This window comes from Thamnophis elegans, chromosome 2 (genome assembly GCF_009769535.1).
Source record: "Thamnophis elegans isolate rThaEle1 chromosome 2, rThaEle1.pri, whole genome shotgun sequence".
Taxonomy (NCBI): Eukaryota; Metazoa; Chordata; class Lepidosauria; order Squamata; family Colubridae; genus Thamnophis; species Thamnophis elegans.
This window is the reverse complement of record NC_045542.1, coordinates 98,829,543-98,848,164: the sequence shown is the minus strand read 5'-3', so window position 1 is coordinate 98,848,164 and position 18,622 is coordinate 98,829,543. Positions and strand designations below refer to the sequence as shown.

The following is an 18,622-nucleotide window of genomic DNA, read 5'->3' as shown; positions in this document are numbered from 1 at the left end:
TCTGCTTGTTGAACACATCTACTGGGACTAAAATGAGGGCAATACAACTCTCCTGGATTTATCTCTCATCAGCTTTCAGTACAAATGCTATCATCATGGTAACCCTTAGGATTGGCCTCAGGGATCAGGAGGAGAATTTATATTGCAGTGGTTTCCTTCCTCTGTGGTCAGTTCCAGTCAACATTGGTGGGAGGGAGGGGAGAGACTGAATCAATGTCCTTTGTTTTGTGGTGTTCCTCGGGGCACAGCATTTTCCTCTTGCCTATTTGACATTTACATGAGGCTGTCAGTCAAGGTGATCCGACAGCATGGTCTCAATATGCTGAAGATGCCCAGTTATGGCTCTTGGCCTGAAGCCAACCAAGGTGAAGTACTGGAAAAGCTCTTAGGGTCTGGATGTTGAGGAGCAGGCTGTTGTGGCCCACCAGCGGCCAGCGGAGCTGGTAGCAGATTTGGACAGTAAAGAGGTTGGGGAGGAATATGGGCCAGTCCTGGAGCCTGGGAAAGGCTCTGATGAGGGGTCTGTGTTGGAGGCAGAGAGGGGGTCAGAGCCGTATGCCAGTTATCAGATGCTTTCAGAGTCAGACATCAGTGAGGCAGATGAACAGCTGGAGCCTGTTCCCACTGTGCGCATGAGCAGAATTGCCAGACGAAGGGAACAGCTAAAGGACAGGGGTCGACTTGGGAGTAAAGCTACAGGTGGACAATGAATGGCCCCTCCCAGAGGAGATAAAAGAGGAGCAAAAGGGGAGTGGAGTTTGCAGGAGACAATTAGTTCACTTAATTGGTTTGTGACTCTCCAAGACTCCTTGCCAAGTTTTGCAGGTATCAGCTTTTCAAGCCAGATAAGGTCTGTGACTGTAAATCCTCCCTCAAAAGACTTTGCTGGTTGTGAATGAGCAGAATTCACAATAAATTAATAAAAGGGGTTTTTGTCGGGACAAGGAGTTTGCTCCATGCTCTTGGGAAGCCTGGGTCAGAATACAGGCTTAGGCTTAAGTCTGTACTGTTCCTTAAGGCAGCTTTAAAAATCTATTAACCATTTCACACTTCACTAGGACATGACATGGGCATTTGTAAGATGGGCAGTTATATACATTGGATAGATAAATAAATACTTTTGATTTGTAAAAATACTATTGTTTTTGTTTAAAGGAAATTATTACATGAGACTTGTTTTTTTTGTCCTTCTCTGATTTATGGAGAGTTGTCTGTTTATGGCACCATGCACCATACTATATTGAGACTTTTTTCTCTCAGAAAATAAAATAACTTTGTAGTACTATAATTGCATTAAGGGAAATCAAAGGCACGCTGGTAGTTTGGGTGGATGCCGATCCTCAGTTGTTGACTTCAGTTTTTAATCCTCTGGCATACATGGAGTGTTACTGGAAGGTGGGGGCAGAAATTTATTTGCACAGAGTAACAAATAGGGAAAAAAATAATGTGAGCTCCTATCACTGCTCAGAAAGGGATTTTGTTACTCGTTTGAAAATTCAGTCTGGTTAGTGTTGGGATTTTTTTTTTTTTTTGCTTGCCTAGAATCTGAGAACATTCTTCCTGAAAAATGGATTCATGGATTCATGTATGTGTAGCTTTTTGAACTTTAAATAAAGAATCTGAAAGAAGTGCCATCAGTTGATAAATTTAGACTGACATAATTAGGCTTTGGTGTAAACTTAGGTGAAAACAAGAAGCCTCAAACCTCAAACTTGGTTTTTTACACACAGAATCATGGCGAGTCTGTTCTTATTTGGAAGACCGATGTCTGGAATGTTTCATTCTAAATGATGCAGGCTATTGATTGAGTTGGATTGTTGTGGCCATCAAACTTTGCAGTGCTTCCTTTGGAGTTAAAATGGAAAGATTAAATATGGAACCTACTGAATACAGTTTGTGTTATTATACCACTGACTCATTAAGTCCAGCTTCTTTTCTGTTCCTGTATACCGTATATACTCGAGTATAAGCCGAGTTTTTCAGCCCACTTTTTGGGCTGAAAAAAGCCGCCTCGGCTTATACTCGAGTCTACAACTGGATCCGGCAGTGCTGTTGCCTGTTGGAGGAGGAGGAGGCGAACCAGCCTGCCATCGCCGGCCACCGCTAGCCCCGCCGCTCTTCCCGACCCCTTCCAAGCCCCACAGTCCAGCGGATGGAGCAGCGAAGCCCCGGGGCTTCGCTGCTGCTCCCCGCATTTTCTGCATGGGGATCCCTTGGAGAGGGGATTCCAGTTGCCGGGCAGAGAAGAGCTCTTCTGATGGGACAGGTGAGCTCCGAGTCGGGGCGGCTGCGGAGGCTTCTCCCGCGCCTCGGCTTTGAGGGCTCCATCTCCGCCTACTACCCGTTCCTTTTCGGGGGCAGCCGCCGAAGAGGTCGAGGAAGGAGAGGCGGGCGGGTCGTCAGCCCCCCGGCCGTGCTGCTGTTGCTGCTGTCCCCCTTTGCCCTGAGAGTGGTGAAGGAGATGCTCGCGTAGGCGGCGCAGAGCAGAGCCGGCCTCGGCGCTCACGCCCTCCAGGGGCTCTGCCGAGGAGCAGCACAAGTTGGGCTGAGAGGACGAGAAGACGCGGTCCAGCACGTGTTTTCGACGCCTCAAGCCGCCCCACCTGGAACCGACGACGACGCCCCCTGCTAACAAGTCCGCCTTGGCCGGCTGCTCCGCGGCGCGACTCCGCGGAAGCGACGACGAGGTGTCCGCACTGCGGCGTTCGGCTCCCGCTTTGCTGCTGCCTTTGCCTTTGCCCCCCAGCTGCAGGCTCCTCCACAGGCGGCTCTGGAAAGACGACGCCGGCTCCCCTTCGCCGGCCTTGCTGCTCCCTGTTGCTGGTGCCGCTCCGGGTTCCTCGGCTGCTGCCATTCTTTTCTCCCCGCCTCCCTCCCTTCGCCTCCGCCGCCGCCTCCGCCTTTTCCACCAACCCCGCCGCCCGTTACCGCTGCAAGCGCGGAGGCAGGAAGAGCAGCAGCACGCGACGGCGGCGGCGGCGGCTTCAGCCCAGTCTGGCCGAAGGAAGAGGTTGCACTTGTTCGCTATCGCAGCGGGCGACCGCCTCAGGGGCTGGGCCTGGGCGGCTGGAGGGCTCCCGCTCTCGGTGCGTCGGAGGCCGCGAAGAGAGGAGCCGCGGCTCGGAGCATGGCAGGAAGCGCGGAGAGCTACCGAAGTTTCGACGCGCCTGACTTTTCCTGATTAGGAAGGAGGTCGGCTGTCTCCACCGGCCGCGCAGACTCGCTTTGTAGGGGAGGGGTGGGGCACAATAAAAAATGATTATCGGGTGGCGTTGTTAAACACTCGTCCCCCGTCCCCCCCAGCAAAAACAATAAGACCGGAGAAAGTAATATATTATAAGGCAATTGCCAGAGTTAAACTTCATCGACGTGGAAGAACAATGCTTTATGATGTAAATTCGGACTTGTATGAATTTGCAAAAGTTTCTCTTGAGTTGTTTGCCCGCTTCAGAAGGCTAGAAGAAAGAAAATTAAAGGTAAATGCAGCGTGTCTCTCAATATCACTGATCAACCCAAGGGTGCTTTTTCAGGAGGCAACTGGACTTTATTGTTTTTTTCTTTGGAGACGTTTCGTTTCTCACCATTCAGCTCTGACAGGATAGTGGGGAAGTAGGATAGTGGCAGAGCTGAAGAAGCTTCTATGTATGAACAGAATTAACACAAATTGCAGATACCAATCAAACATAAAGAAAAAAAGGATGAAATAATGCTCATTTTTAAAAACTCAGTGAAAATAAAAACAATATACCAAGAAGGTGGCATACTGGTTGTGATTTGATCTCTTCGGGGGATCCCGGGGATCCCCTATACAAGTATTTTAATATTGCAGACTTGCAGTATTATAAGTCATACTGATATTATAGAACACTTTAATTAAGCGGGTCCCTTGAATAAACATAACTTTGAGTTTCAAATAACACTGATTTTTTATTTTTGAAATTTACCGTAGCTGCTGCATTTCCCACCCTAGGCTTATACTCGAGTCAATAACTTTTCCAGCTTTTTGGGGTAAAATTAGGTGCCTCGGCTTATATTCGGGTCGGCTTATACTCGAGTATATACGGTAACCATTTTTCTTGTTCGTCCCAAGTGTGTATTGAATTAGGGCTTCCTTGTACTGTCCACAGTAATGTTTGAGCTTTTTCCTTGAGTGGTTTTACTTAATTATTCCTTCTGATGCATTATCTCATATTTGATGGAAGAGGAAAATTCAGTTTTGGATCTTGGCCAGAATTTCAGTGCTGACCCTAAAAACCTGAATGTTTTCTACATAGCCTAGCTATTTGTTCTCTTAAGAATTGTGATAGTGACCTGAGTTTTATTTGAAAAGTACACTTTTTTCTTTCCCACCTTAAAATCTAGCTGTCTTATAAAAGGCCTGGGTTTTTTTCCCCAACTCTTTATAATGCCCAATTTGCAGTTTACCAAAAATATTAATGACACAATGAATGTTGCGGTATATGTAGAGATGGTACACATTAAAACCTTGATGTCCACCTAGACCAGTGTTTCTCAATCTTGGCAACTTTATGTCCTATTGACTTCAATTCCCAGAATCCCCCAGCCAGCACAGCTGGCTGAGGAATTCTGGGAGTTGAAGTCCACCGGACTAAAAATCACCAAGGTTGAGAAGCACTGACCTAGACAGATGCCTTAAAGATTGTGAGCTGGGCACAGAATACAGTGTAGGTTTTCAAATCTGTTCAGATGTATTAACTAATGAGCAAAGCTGTGTGAAATCGGCAACCTGTGGTTGAAAGATTAGAGAAAAGCATGAATTTTCCCACCTCACAGGAAATCTAATTTTCAACTATAATGTGTTAATTTCCCTCGATTCCACTATGGAGCCCTGGGGCCAAATCAACCTACAATATGAAGCCTCGGTCTAGCGGGTAACTCTTCCCTCTGTTTGGCTTGACCATGTTCTTGAGTACTGGAGAATAATCTTGCCAGGCTCTGAACCCTTCACCTTCCCTCATTCAATGCACTCATTTCCTATCAGAGGAAGAAACGGGTTCGTTTGCATGGGGCCCCTCCCCCACATGTTTCTGGAGTTGGCGTTGTTTTGCTTCACAGATCAGGAAACTGCAGCTTCCTTAGAGAAACTGCTGCACAGAGAAGGAGAGGCTTACAACATGTGCCGTGAGAGGAATGGGGCAGGCAGATTTATGGGCAAGAGGCTTCCTGGGAAATCATGATTAGTCCTGATTCCAACAATGCAGCAGGATAATAAAACAACACCACCAATTTCCGGGGATATCTGGAAAACAAACCAGGCTGCTATTAGGCTTTTTGCTCAATACCGACTTGAAAAATCTTTAAACATTGTTTTACTGGGCACAAAACTATTGACCTGCCTTTACTGGTTTCTAACAAATTGCAATTGCTCTTTCTTTCCCAAAATCCCAGCTTGGAAGTGTACACAGGAATGAGGTCCATTGCATAACCGTGTTAGCATGTTTCTGAGAACCAACCACTGTTGAATGCAAGTTGTGTCTTATCATTTTATTTTGTTCACATATTGTTTGTTTTTGTATTGCACCCCCTTCCCTACGATTGTAAGCTGCCCTGAGTCCCCTCAGGGAAAAGGGCGGCCTATAAATCCCAATAAAATGTCAAAAAAAAAATGTCACCTCAGACAATGCTTTTAAGTCTAAATTACAAGCTTAATATGAAGCTGTTTGTTTGTTTATTAAATTTATTTACCGCGCAGCCAATGGTGAAATTCCATTTTTTTTACTACCTCTGTGGGCGTGACTTGGTGGGCGTGACAGGGGAAGGATACTGTAAAATCCCCATTCCCTCCCCTCTCCAGGGGAAGGATATTGCAAAATCTCCATCCCCACCCCACTCTGAGGCCAGCCAGAGATGGTATTTGCTGGTTCTCCGAACTACTCAAAATTTCCGCTACCGGTTCTCCAGACCCTGCTGAATTTCACCCCTGGTCCCAGCTCATTCCAAAGCAATTCTGGGGGGCTTATAGCATAAAACCATTATATTTCATTCGCACTTGATAATACAGTTATGCAGTGGTCCTCATTTCTGGACTTCAATATAAAGTCTAATTACTAATGAAATGAAGGTAATACTGGAGGAAAATCTCTTCAGACAGGATGTCGTGACCTTTGTGAAGAGAAAGAAAGTGACAAAAAATAAAGTACAGAGTTACTGATAATGATAGAAATGATGTGAGGATTACTAATCACTTAAAAGTGGAATCTGTTGCTATAAAGTACAAACAAAATGTTTGGTATATTCAAATTCAACTAGAATTGTTTGAATTTATGAGATATCTGTAGAGTAGCTACTGGAGAAAAGCCTAATGCTGGGAATGATTGAGGGCAAAAGAAGAATGGGACGGCAGAGAATGAGGTGGCTGGATGGAGTCACCAAAGCAGTAGGCGTGAGCTTAAATGGATTCTGGAGGATGGTAGAGGACAGGAAGGCCTGGAGGAATGTTGTCCATGGGGTCACGATGGGTCGGAGATAACTTCATGGTACCTTTATTGTTGTTGTTGTTAACAAACAACAACAACAACAACAAAGGTGTTGCTCTAGGATCAGGGAGATCTCAATTCAAGTCTACATTCAAAGAAGTGCTATGTGAGATCCCAAAGGAAAGAGGATATAATTCCAATATATACATTGATAAAAGTTGGAGTTTCTCAAGATTATAAGTGTATTGGAACAATACGGCGTTCTCATTATCTATATCAGTGTTTTTCAACCACTGTGCCGCGGCACACTAGTGTAAGGTGTGCCGTGGGAGAATTACTTTATATATAGTCAATATAGGCACAGAGTTAAATTTTTTTAACATTTTCTAATGGTGGTGTGCCTCGTGATTTTTTTCATGAAAAAAGTGTGCCTTTGCACAAAAAAGGTTGAAAAACACTGATCTATATATTTCAGCTCAGTTCAGCTGATCTAGCAGTCATTCTGACTGGGAAAAAGTCTGGATATCTTCACAAGGATTATTAGATAATGTACCAGTCCCTGGATTATATAAAATCTGTTTCTCAACTCCATTAAGTTTTGTACAACAGCAATGAATTATCAAGCTAAATGGTGGGCTTGACACCTGTGAGGCTGAAGTATACACCTTCAGATAAAGCCTTTTATTGCTCTCTGCCCAGTGTCATAGTAATAACCTTCCTTTTCTTACTTGATATTGGCATGTCATCACCTAGTTAAATCTGACGCAACAGAACCTTCATTGAAAAGCTATCTTGTTGCCTCTTGATAGAAGTCACTCCTATATTTAATTTACCTCCTTCCAGTTGTGTTGACATGCCCAAAGCAGGAACAATTCCTTGAGAGGAGAATTCAACAAATGAATTAAATATTTATTTTTCTCCCCCTCTGCTTTCTTGAATGATGGCAAAGATTGGAATGAGGTTTATCTTTGAAATTAACAGAGAGAGAGGGAGGGAGGGCCCACACTTCAAGGTCTTGGATGTAAAAATGAACTAAAGGGCAGAAAAATAACTAATGAAAATATGGAAAACAATTGAGGAAGATAGACCTTTCTTCTTTGGTTCTGCAGTAAAGAAACAAGAGTGTCTGCAAAAGTCATTAGTAGAGATGAGGTTAGGGTATGAGAAAGATCCTTTCTTCTCTAGCTGAGAATAGTCACCAGGACATTAAAACAGAATACCAAATCTTCTCTGGGACAAATTACTGGTAGTTGAGCTGATTTTCTCTCAAGGAAAGCCTGTTTGGAAACTTGTTAGACAATGGATATGTCACACAACTACAGAGAGATTATTTGACAAGACATGCAAAAATTCTTTCTTGGAGACTGTTCATTGTGAAAAGACAGCTTTTCCAGGGCAATTGTGGTTTTATTCTTGAACGTCTTCATGTAATAAACGATGCTGCACAACCTCCTCAACGTCGACCTCCCCGCTCAAAGATGTATTCAGACTGCAACTTTCAAAATCTCAGCCAGCAAGTCAGTGTGTTGAAAAGTGTTTTAAGTGTTGTCTGATGGTCTCATTATGAAAATAGTCAAAGTCATATCACAACAAAGGAGGATTTGAGTATTTTCATAATGAGACCATGTTTATTTTGCTTTCAGAGCGGGACTACCACACTTTGTGTGATAAACTGCCGATTGGACGACTGCTGTTCCGGCAGTTTTGTGACACACGAGTAGAACTCATGCGTTGTGTCAAGTTCCTGGATGCTGTGGTAAGCACAACTCAATAAGAGTACCTGGTGGGGATGGGGGCACTAATTGCACATTTTTGCATCTGGGGATCCTACAGTGCATCCATTTCAAATTGTGTGCCTAGCTCTGTCGCAACTTCCTTGTTGTGCTCTCTTCAGAGTCTAGTGTTATCCCTGAATAGTGCAATAGTGGATTCTCCTCAAGAGATACTGCAACACATAGAGAATATTCTCCCTGACCTGTCTCTCTGTACCTAGAATGACCATTTGAATCTTTTAAGCTGTGTTTTTATTTCTAGCAGGGATCTGTAGCAATGGTGCCACTTTTTCTCATTTCAGGTCGAGTATGAAGTAGCCCCGGATGAGAAACGGAAAGAATGTGGGAAACACCTAATTGAAGTATATTTGAATCCTAAGGTGAGGGGCTTCTTGGGTTGTGGCAGCCAAGCAAAGGAGCCATGGGGCTCATTGTGAGTTACTCTTAATAATAACCTGGGCTTTGGGAAGAACAATTGCCTTAGTGAGAACTCTATTTGTCTTTTTTCGGGGCTTTGTGATTGTGTGTATGTTTTGGTGTGTGTGTGTGTGTGGATTGTCAGGATGCTCACAACTGAAGTGATTGTGATGATGATGCAAGTATCTATTTCAGCCCTTTCTTATTCAATGCCTGGTCCTTGTAGAATATCAATCAATATCACTGATCGTCAATATCATTCATTGCCAAAGTTCCTATCGTACAACAATCTCTAAATGTCTAGCAATGCACAGAGAAACACCAAGAGGTGACTGTAATTTCCTCCTGTTTATTCCTGCTGCTGTCCTATCCCATTCCCTCCAGCCCCACGATAATCCTGCCAGGGACGGGTGCTTCGGGAGGGAATTTGTTGCTTCTTGCAGAGCTGTGAATCCTCATTTGACACTGATGCTTTGCCCTCAAGAGTGTGGACCACGTCCCTGAAGTGCCCTTGGAGCTAGTGAATCTGTGTTCTGAGCAACTGGAACAGGAACCAAGTGAAGAACTCTTCAAGGAATCTACCAAGTGAGTGGAGAGAATAGGTGGGATTTGATTAATGCCCTGTATATTTTTCTGGACAATAATTGGTGACCCAACAAGATCTAAGCTTGCTCTTCACCAAAAGCATGGAGAATTCATTACTGATAAATGTTAGAACTTGTTCTATATTATTATTTATTTCTCTGTCATAGAAAAGCTGCTAGGCAACATAGAGCAAAACATCATTGTGCACATTTTAATAAGTGATGTTTAGATTATTAGGAGAGGTGTTGAAGTTTTGATAACTGGTGGAAAAAAAGAGATCCTAACCTTACGTTTCAGATCCAGACATTTTCTTTCGGGTCATACTCTTTGTCCCTGGAAAACACTATACCTTCATTAGATATCTGAGGGTGTGCTCCACCAAAGTAAGCCAGTTGGCAACCTGATTAGCAACCATATTAGAGATTTCTTAAACACCGTCCATCCACTACATTGATTTCAAGAGAGGCAGGGCATATAGAAATAAGGACGTTCTATATCTCAAACCTCTTATATTATCTGGTAACAAGCTCTGGCCCAAATTTGTCTAGCAAAATCTTCTAGTCCTCTATTGCATCTGTCAAAAACGTTTGATCAAATGGGTAATGAGTTAATAGACTGCTACTCTTTCTGTAAATGAGAATCACTTTCTTATGCTATCTAAGTTGAGTATTATATCTTTGGCTTTCCTATAGGGTAATGTCTTTGGAATAGCCTTGGCCACATAAATTATGAGTGTTCCTAATTCCGTGAGGGTTTTCCACCTTGTGTCCAGTCAATTTTTTGAACATCGAAGCATCCGGCATCATCTTTATTTGTCTGCATGGGGGTGACTTCAATTTCCCTAAGAGGATCTAGTTCCTTTTCTAGGCTCATCCATGACTACCTTAGTGTGGCACCTTTCGCAGATTATCTTGACAGCATTTATTTCAACCGCTTCCTGCAGTGGAAGTATCTGGAAAGGTAAATCTTACTTTGTTATGGACTCAGTGGTATTTGTGGTCCAGCTTATTTGGGCCTATTGTTTATACAATATATAATTTAAAGAGCCTGTTTCCTGCCCTGAACAATCGTGCTGACTGTTGGGTGGGAGGGGGAATCTTGCTTACATAATGAAAATGAATGCAATCCTCATCAGAATTTTTTCCTCATTAGCCTGCTAGAACTTTTTTATTCCGATTTATTGGGGTCATGTATAAAATCTTGCTTGCATGTTGTATTGATCAAAAGAGAACAGGATTAACACTGCACCCTTCTAATGGGCAACTGATCTCTGTTTTCCTCTTAGGCGGCATGTAACCAAGAACACTTTCCGTCAATACCGTGTGCTGGGGAAGGGAGGCTTTGGAGAGGTATGTAATTTGACCAACCCCGAGGAAGTAGCTCCCCTGTCTGCTTTTGGGAACCTACCATATGGAATAATTTTCTGTTTCTGAATAGGAACTCCACAAGAATGTGATCTTGGTTATTTCAATTATTTCAGCTGCTGGTGATACAAGTACCTTTCTGAATAGCATGACTGATACGCTAAGCATTTAAAGCCCTTTCTTGCTGCTTCCTACATTTGATGCCCCAAACTTTGCAACCAGGGAAATACTAATGGCTGCAAAACACGAAAGGATTCAGCAAGAAAGAGAGAGAGTATTTATGTTTGATCCTGAGCTTCAAGACTGTCATATTATTCTCAGCAGGAAGGCCATGAACTCATTATTATTATTATTTTGCAGTAAAAGCCAAGGCTTTTGTGATGGAGTCAATAAACCATTTAGTCGCTAAGATATCACAGCATTTTTGCTTGAAGATATCAAAGTAATGACTTCAGGATCCCATAAGCCACTTAACTGATAAAGCTGATAAAATTCCGTGAACTGCCAAAACCCATCACCCTTAATTTCTTCCCTTCAAGGTTTGTGCTTGCCAGGTGCGGGCCACCGGAAAGATGTACGCCTGCAAGAAGCTTGAGAAAAAGCGGATAAAAAAGCGGAAAGGGGAAGCCATGGCCTTAAATGAGAAGCAGATACTGGAGAAAGTGAACAGTAGGTTTGTAGTAAGTACATAGGAACTGCTTTACTTCTGCCCGGGTCTTGAGAGGGGGTTGGTCATACAATTACTTGCTGCCCATTCCAGAGGTGAGTTCCTACGGGTTAGCACCGGTTTGGTGGAACCAGTAGTGGAAATGGCGACTGGGTCACTGAACTGGTAGAGATGGCATACTCGCCACGCCCCCAAACTGGTTCTCCAGTTGCCGCAACATCTTTCTTTTGACATTTTTAATGTTCTGCGCATGCGCAGACCTATTTATAGGCAACTGCAAATCACGGCGCACCGAACCGGCATTAATGCCAGCATTAACCCACCCCTGGCCCACTCTCTCAATCTCTGCTCCATAATGGGCAAAGGCTAATGCAGGGCTGTCAAACTCACGGCCTGCAGGCGGGCTGGCTGCGTCACGCGCTGGCCATGGCCACGCCCTTTTTAGCAAAGGGGGGGGAGTCATGATATGTCACGTGACGCCGTCGTGACGTGAGTTTGACACAGCTGGGCTAAAGTAAGTGGGTTTTCCTTAGCCAGGTGGCAAGAAGAGGCTATTGGGCTTTCCCCCTCCTGGCCTATAATGCTAAACTTATAGCCACTGTAGGACTACTGGCCTCTCTCAGACATCAGTTTATATGGGATCTTGAACTGCCAGTAAATGCTTTGTGGAAGATCTGAATGATAATGGGCAATTTTACCTAGAACGCTGCTCCCTCTTCCATATGTCTAAAGGTTACATACTGTACATAGAGATCGACCACACTACACCTTTTTGGGATTGAAACATTAGGCAGATTACGGAAAAGGAATTAGAAAAAAATAAGCCAAAGCAGTTAGGGCATGAGATGGGAAGAGAAAGGATATAGAGTTAAATCTATATCAGGACAACATAGAGTACCCGTATATACGTGTTGGTCCCTGAAAACATGCCCATGCAAGGGTTCATATATTTTGTTTTTTGAGCTTCTCACCTCTCTCTCGTGCTAAGAATCTTATCAACTCCATCTAACTATGACTTCCTCAGTCTTCTTCATGAACCTTCCTTTCTTCCTCCCTTCCCTTCCATCCATCCATCCATCCATTTTGCACTTGCATTTAGCAAAATGATGGCAAAACTCTTCCATGGCTTTAGTCCAGAGGTGGTCCGTTACGCCAGAAGAGGTAGTGAAAATCTGGCATACCGAATAGGACTGGTAGTAAAAATGGTGGCTTGGCCACATCCCCGAACCTGTTCTGCCGTCAAAAGCTTTGTCAAGCTTTTTTATAAAAAAGTTTTTTCCGCCTGCTGGTTCAGGCAAAGGGAAGAAAACCTTTAAAAAGTAAGAGAGGGAGGGAGGAAGGAAGGAAGGGAAGGGAGAAAGAAAGGAAAGGGAAGGGAGAAAGAAAGGAAAGGAAAGGGGGAAAATGGAAGGAAACTCACTTTTCTGCTGGGAGATTCAGCAAAGGAGAAAAACAAATGCTGTCGCTTTAAATCGGAATTGAGCATGTCTGGCTGTGGAATTCTGGGAGTTGAAGTCCACAACTGCAAACTTTGGAGTCCTGCTTTAAATTGAAAAGCTGCTCAGGTTTGCAAAGTGGCATTCAGCAGTTATTTGGGGAGGGGGTTGCTTCCCACAGAGGGAAGGGAGGGAGGGAGGGAGGAAGGAAGGAAGGAAGGAAAAAGAAAGAAAGAAAGAAAGAAAGAAAGAAAGAAAGAAAGAAAGAAAGAAAGAAAGAAAGAAAGAAAGAAAGAAAGGAAAGAAAAGAAAAAGAATGCAGCAATTTAGGGCTAGAAGGCTACTCAGATGTTATCTAATCCAACCCCCTGCTGCAGCAGGAAACCTTACATTGTCTGGATTATTTTGGTGCCTCTAATAGAGAGGAAAATTGCCAGAAAGGAGAAGGAGTTTACTAGGACAAGACTACCATGCAGAGGATGGCAGAGATAGTCCTTGACTTAGGACTACAATTGAGTCCAAAAATTTGATTGCTAAGCAAGAGCATTGTGATGAGCTTCACTACATTTTACCCAATCCATGAATCTCTTGGTGAATGACATCAAATTGGTCACACCCACCCAGTCACATGACTGCCAAGCCATGCCCACAAAATAGGCCACTCCCACAGAATAGGTAGTAAAACGTTTTGAAACCCACCCCTGCTTTAGTCTCAGTGTCAATGTGCAGCATCTGAAACTTAGGCTATATAGGTAGGCTCATCTGCATGGATCCTGTCCAGTGGTGAAATTCATTTTTTTTACTACTGGTTCTCTGGGCGTGGCTTGGTGGCAGGGGAAGGATACTGCAAAATCCCCATTCCCTCCCCACTCCTGGCAGAAGGAAATTGCAAAATCCCCATTCCCTCCCCACTCCTGGCAGAAGGAAATTGCAAAATCCCCATTCCCCCCCCCCACTCCTGGCAGAAGGAAGTTGCAAAATCCCCATTCCCAACCTTACTCTGGGACCAGCCAGAGGTGGCATTTGCCAGTTCTCCAAACTACTCAAAATTTCTGCTATCATTTCTCCAGAACCTGCTGAATTTCATCCCTGGTCCTGTCCTTCTCACCTGATTCTAAATCAGGCCATATTTGATCGGAGAGAATACACAATTGGCCTTGCCTGCGATCTGTTGGACTTTCTACTGAAGCTTTTATTGAAACCAGTTCAAAATCCCAAAGGGGATGCACAGAGATAACTACCTGCAATTGTCCGAGGTGGCGCAGTGGTTAAATGCAGCACTGCAGGCTACTGCTAGATCAGCAGTTCAGCGGTTCAAATCTCACCGGCTCAGGGTTGACTCAGCCTTCCATCCTTCCGAGGTGGGTAAAATGAGGACCCAGATTGTTGGGGGCCATATGCTGATTCTCTGTAAACCGCTTAGAGAGGGCTGAAAGCCCTATGAAGCGGTATATAAGTCTACTGCTATTGTCCTTCTTTCACTGAATAGAAACCAATTGAACAGTGTCTTATTGCAGTGACCTCTTTGTATTTGGCCTTTTCACTACTCCCGCTGTTTCCTCCATTGTTTTTAGCTCCTCTGCACCACTTAACTTTACATTAAACTTTATAGCAGGCAGTTAGCTATTAACTACCATTAATGCCTGCTTGAGTAACATCTCGTTTCAAGAGCTTTTTCCGACTCTGTATATCTAGGGTTTTTGTAAAGGTGAATAGTCTTATTTATATCTGTGCTTTCTGGAGCTATTTTAGGTTTGTTTTAGTCCTGAAACGACCTGATTTTATTGTAGGTGAGTTTGGCCTATGCCTATGAAACAAAAGATGCTCTCTGCTTGGTTCTGACTCTCATGAATGGTGGAGACTTGAAGTTTCACATCTACCACATGGGAGAAGCAGGATTTGAAGAGCCACGGGCTGTTTTCTACGCAGCTGAAATCTGCTGTGGCTTGGAAGACCTCCACCGAGAGAGGATAGTTTACAGGTGAGAATGCACTTATCTTCTGGGATCTTCTTGGAACTCAGCTGGGGATCATCTCAGAAATACTATCGAGTGCTGTTACTATAAAATTAACAGTTATTGTTCAGAAACTGGGCAAATGCATTTCCTCCCCGAAGGAAGTGAAAATATGCGTTGGCGAAATCTAAGGAAACTAGTTCTGCCTGACCAATATTCCCTCTACCCAAGATATAGATAAATATGTTGTGTGAACATCTTGATGATGTTACTCTTATAAATCCGTGTTCCTCTGCAGGGACTTGAAGCCAGAGAATATTCTACTGGATGACCATGGTGAGTAGATGTTTTTTCACAGACTGTTTGATCCCCCCCATGGGTAAGTTGATGCTACTCCCCTTTTATAGCAAATGAGGGAAATCTGTAAACAAGGCATTCTCACAACTCCTTTTTCCCTAACAAGGTCACATCCGCATTTCTGACCTGGGACTAGCTGTTCACGTTCCGGAAGGACAGACAATAAAAGGCCGGGTTGGAACTGTTGGCTATATGGGTGAGTATCCAAGAAGGGTGTTGACTGGAAACTATGGAAATTCTGAATCCCATCAGAGCAAGGGCACAATATTTTGTCAGTATATAACAGGGCAAAACAGGTGAATGTCATCCTAAAGGGCATCTGGGCTTAAGTTTGAATAACTGGTAGAAAGTGGTCGCACATGCTCAATCTTGCAGGGCAGAATAAGGAAATGCATTTGTCGCTTTATTTGCTTCTATTTTGACAATAACTTGCTTGATCCAAATATTTCTCCTTCAGGGTTACCTTTGGACTCCTAGCATTATTTGTTTTGTGGAGCCAACAGAAATATTACAGTACTGGTAAAACAAATAAATCCCTAATGTTTCTGCAGACCTGTTGAAGAAACTGAGGCAGCTACTTGGAATGGTGTTTTCAGGTTGCCCAGAAATAAACTTTCATTTCAAACTTCGGACTGTGGGGGATTTTTAAATATTCAGCTGCAGGGTTGTGTAGAAATGTAGCAGCATTCCTTCCTGCAACATCAGTGCCCAAACCCAGACGCACTGAATTAGAGTAACTTAAACAAGCAGAATTCCATTTGCTATCAACTGTTTTTTGTATATTCTATGCCCCAAACCATCCGAGGGTTACAGACTAGAAATACAATTGTAGTTGGAAGAAAATATTCAGACAGCTCAAATTGGCTTGCATTCATCTTCTGAATATTTTGGTAGATATCCCTAAGAGATTGATTACCTTGTACTGCTTAGATGGAGGAAAAGGACTCAACAGTTTTGTGATAATGCTGTGGATACAGAATGGAAATGTTGGAGCCTGTAATTACAATAAGATACAGAAAGAGATGGCTTCTTCTTGCATTTTGTGTTACATCTCTGAATCCCAAGTAAGGGGAAATAGAAAATGCATCCTTTGCTTCTTTCTGCTTCTTCCTTCCAAGTATTCATCTTGCACCACCACCATCCACAGTACAGTAAATATGAAGCTGGGAAAACACAGTACTTTTGGCCAGAGTGCATTAGATTCATTAATCCTAAGAGTTGTCTTATATTGAACTGGGTTGCTGATGTATTAAATTTGGGGTTGTGTATATTGACCAGCAATGACTCTTTAAAATTTCAGGCTTTTGTAGCCCTATCTAGTACCAAAACACAGGTATTGGTTAGAAGGTACTTGGTTGGGAGCTGACAAGAGTTGGTCATAAGATAGGTAGGTAGGTAGGTAGGTAGGTAGCAGGGGTGGATTCCTGCCAGTTCTAACCTCTTCTAAGAGGTTCCACAAATCTACAGTGCCGTTTAGAATTGGTTCCAGCTTCCTCCCCCCCATCCATCCGCACATCATCAAGATGAAGAGCGAGAGGAGGAATTCTGAGAGTTGAAGTCCACAAGTCTTAAAGCTGTCAAGTTTGAATACCCCTGGGGTTTTTTTCTAAAGGGTTAGGGGTGCAAGGGTCTTGTAACTTGACAGCTTTAAGACTTGCGTGTTTCAAATGCCAGAGTTTCTGAGCCAACATTTTGGTTGCTAAGCAAGAGCGTTGTTAAGTGAGTTTCACCACATTTTACAAGTTGGCCACGCCCCACACAGTCACATGACTGCCAAGCCACTCCCACCCAGTCACATAGTCGGCAAGCCACTTCCACTCGGTCACATGGCCAGCAAGCCACTCCCACAAAGCAGGCCACACCTACAGAAGAGGTGTAAACCCACCACTGGTAGGTAGGTAGGTAGGTAGGTAGGTAGGTAGGTAGGTAGGTAGACAGACGATAGATAGATAGATAGATAGATAGATAGATAGATAGATATAGATAGATAGATAGATAGATAGATAGATAGATAGATAGATAGATAGATAGATAGATAGATAGATAGATAGAGCTACACACAGTGAACTTTGGAGCTTTCTTGTATGAGAAAAAGTGGCAGAGCTCAGGGACAAAGTCAGAAGAGGAATCAACATAGAGCAGTGGTGGCTAACCTTTTTCTAAAGGTGTGCCAAAACGGTGTCTGCGCATGTGTCTGTGCCCACCCACCTGCACATGTGCAAGTGACCTGTGCATGTGCGAGCCACCCCAACCGCACATGCGCAAGCCACCCCTCAGCGGGGGTGGGATTTTCCCCCTCCCCAGGATCCGGAGACTTTCCTGAAGCCTGGGGAGAGTGAAAAACAGCTTCCCCTGGCCCTCTAGAAGGCCAAAAATCAGCTGGCCAGCACGCGCCTGTGTGCCGGAGCTGAGGGCTGCCGTGCTGGCAAATATGGCTCCACATACCACAGGTGGTTTGCCATTTCGGGCCTAGAGTCTCTATGTTGTCACAAACAGACTAAGTCCAACCCTTCTTGAATTCTGTTACTTCTTATCTAGCACCAAAATAATGCTGTCTGTTAGTTGAGTAGATTTCTATGCATAGGCATGAGCAATAAATCAGTTTAATGAGAAGTTAATGTGTGGCCCTGACGTTTTGCCTTTCTGACATTTCCCTAAGATCAGATCCCATATAAGTAAATATTGTGTATTGATCTGGTTCCAATGGTTATTTTTGCAGCTCCTGAAGTTGTGAAGAATGAACGGTACACATTCAGCCCAGATTGGTGGGCTTTCGGATGCCTGCTCTATGAGATGATTGAGGGCCAGTCTCCATTCCAACAGCGCAGGAAAAAGATCAAGCGTGAAGAAGTGGAACGTCTGGTGAAGGAAGTCCAGGAAGAGTATTCTGAGAAGTTCTCACCTGCCTCCCGCTCCCTGTGTTCCATGGTACGGGTGCTGACTCTTTGACCATCAGGCACAGTTAGGATTTGCAACATAAACCCTTTCCTTTTCAAAGGGATTGATGCTTGGTGGAAACTATATCATTAAAACTGAATTTGCTGTTTTGGCTTACTCCAGAATGGGTTCAGTCAAAACAAAAATCAAAGTTTTTTACTATATGGGTTAAATTGTTTAAAAAAAAAAAAAAAAAACAGGAACAGAACTACTTTTGATGTAATTTGGTAGCCAGTTAAGTGCAAGAATTTCAGTTCATCATCAATGATCAGTGCCTTGGTTTTTAACCACATACTAAATCATGGATTATTGGTTAATAGATTCTAAACCATTAAAGTTGGTTTATAGATCACAGAGGCTATGCATAACCCGCATACGTTGAAGCAAAACAAACCATATTATATATTAAACTTACCTGCAAACCTGTATTTAGACCAGTATGTAGCACAATCTTGCTGCAATTGTGCTATACATCTCAATGTATCTATATAGCAACTAATCCTACCTGACATCTACCTGTCAGAAAGCAGTTAAATCGTACTTCAAATCCTTTGTATCCTTGTATAAACTCATATAGATGTTTATTCTGAAACTTTCCTTTGTTTAGAAAGCAACTTGATTTCCCAGTTTATCAACCAGTAAATAAATAGCCATTGTTTCAAATATCCTTTGTGCACATTTTTGACTAACAAGAGA

General features: G+C 43.5%; 1 protein-coding gene across 2 annotated transcripts in view; it reads left to right on the top strand.

Moving 5' to 3' along the window:
• Positions 1 to 18,622, top strand: part of GRK6 (G protein-coupled receptor kinase 6) — a 42,354-nt gene that overhangs the window by 14,262 nt on the left and 9,470 nt on the right. Inside the window, exons 3-12 of one of the 2 annotated variants that reach the window (XM_032211365.1) lie at positions 8,081 to 8,193; positions 8,512 to 8,589; positions 9,111 to 9,211; positions 10,079 to 10,171; positions 10,497 to 10,560; positions 11,115 to 11,255; positions 14,469 to 14,659; positions 14,931 to 14,968; positions 15,096 to 15,185; positions 17,709 to 17,917. In XM_032211365.1, the coding sequence (XP_032067256.1) occupies positions 8,081 to 8,193; positions 8,512 to 8,589; positions 9,111 to 9,211; positions 10,079 to 10,171; positions 10,497 to 10,560; positions 11,115 to 11,255; positions 14,469 to 14,659; positions 14,931 to 14,968; positions 15,096 to 15,185; positions 17,709 to 17,917 (1,118 nt within the window). The remainder of the gene's footprint in view (positions 1 to 8,080; positions 8,194 to 8,511; positions 8,590 to 9,110; positions 9,212 to 10,078; positions 10,172 to 10,496; positions 10,561 to 11,114; positions 11,256 to 14,468; positions 14,660 to 14,930; positions 14,969 to 15,095; positions 15,186 to 17,708; positions 17,918 to 18,622) is intronic. The other variant, XM_032211366.1, reaches the window with a different exon arrangement.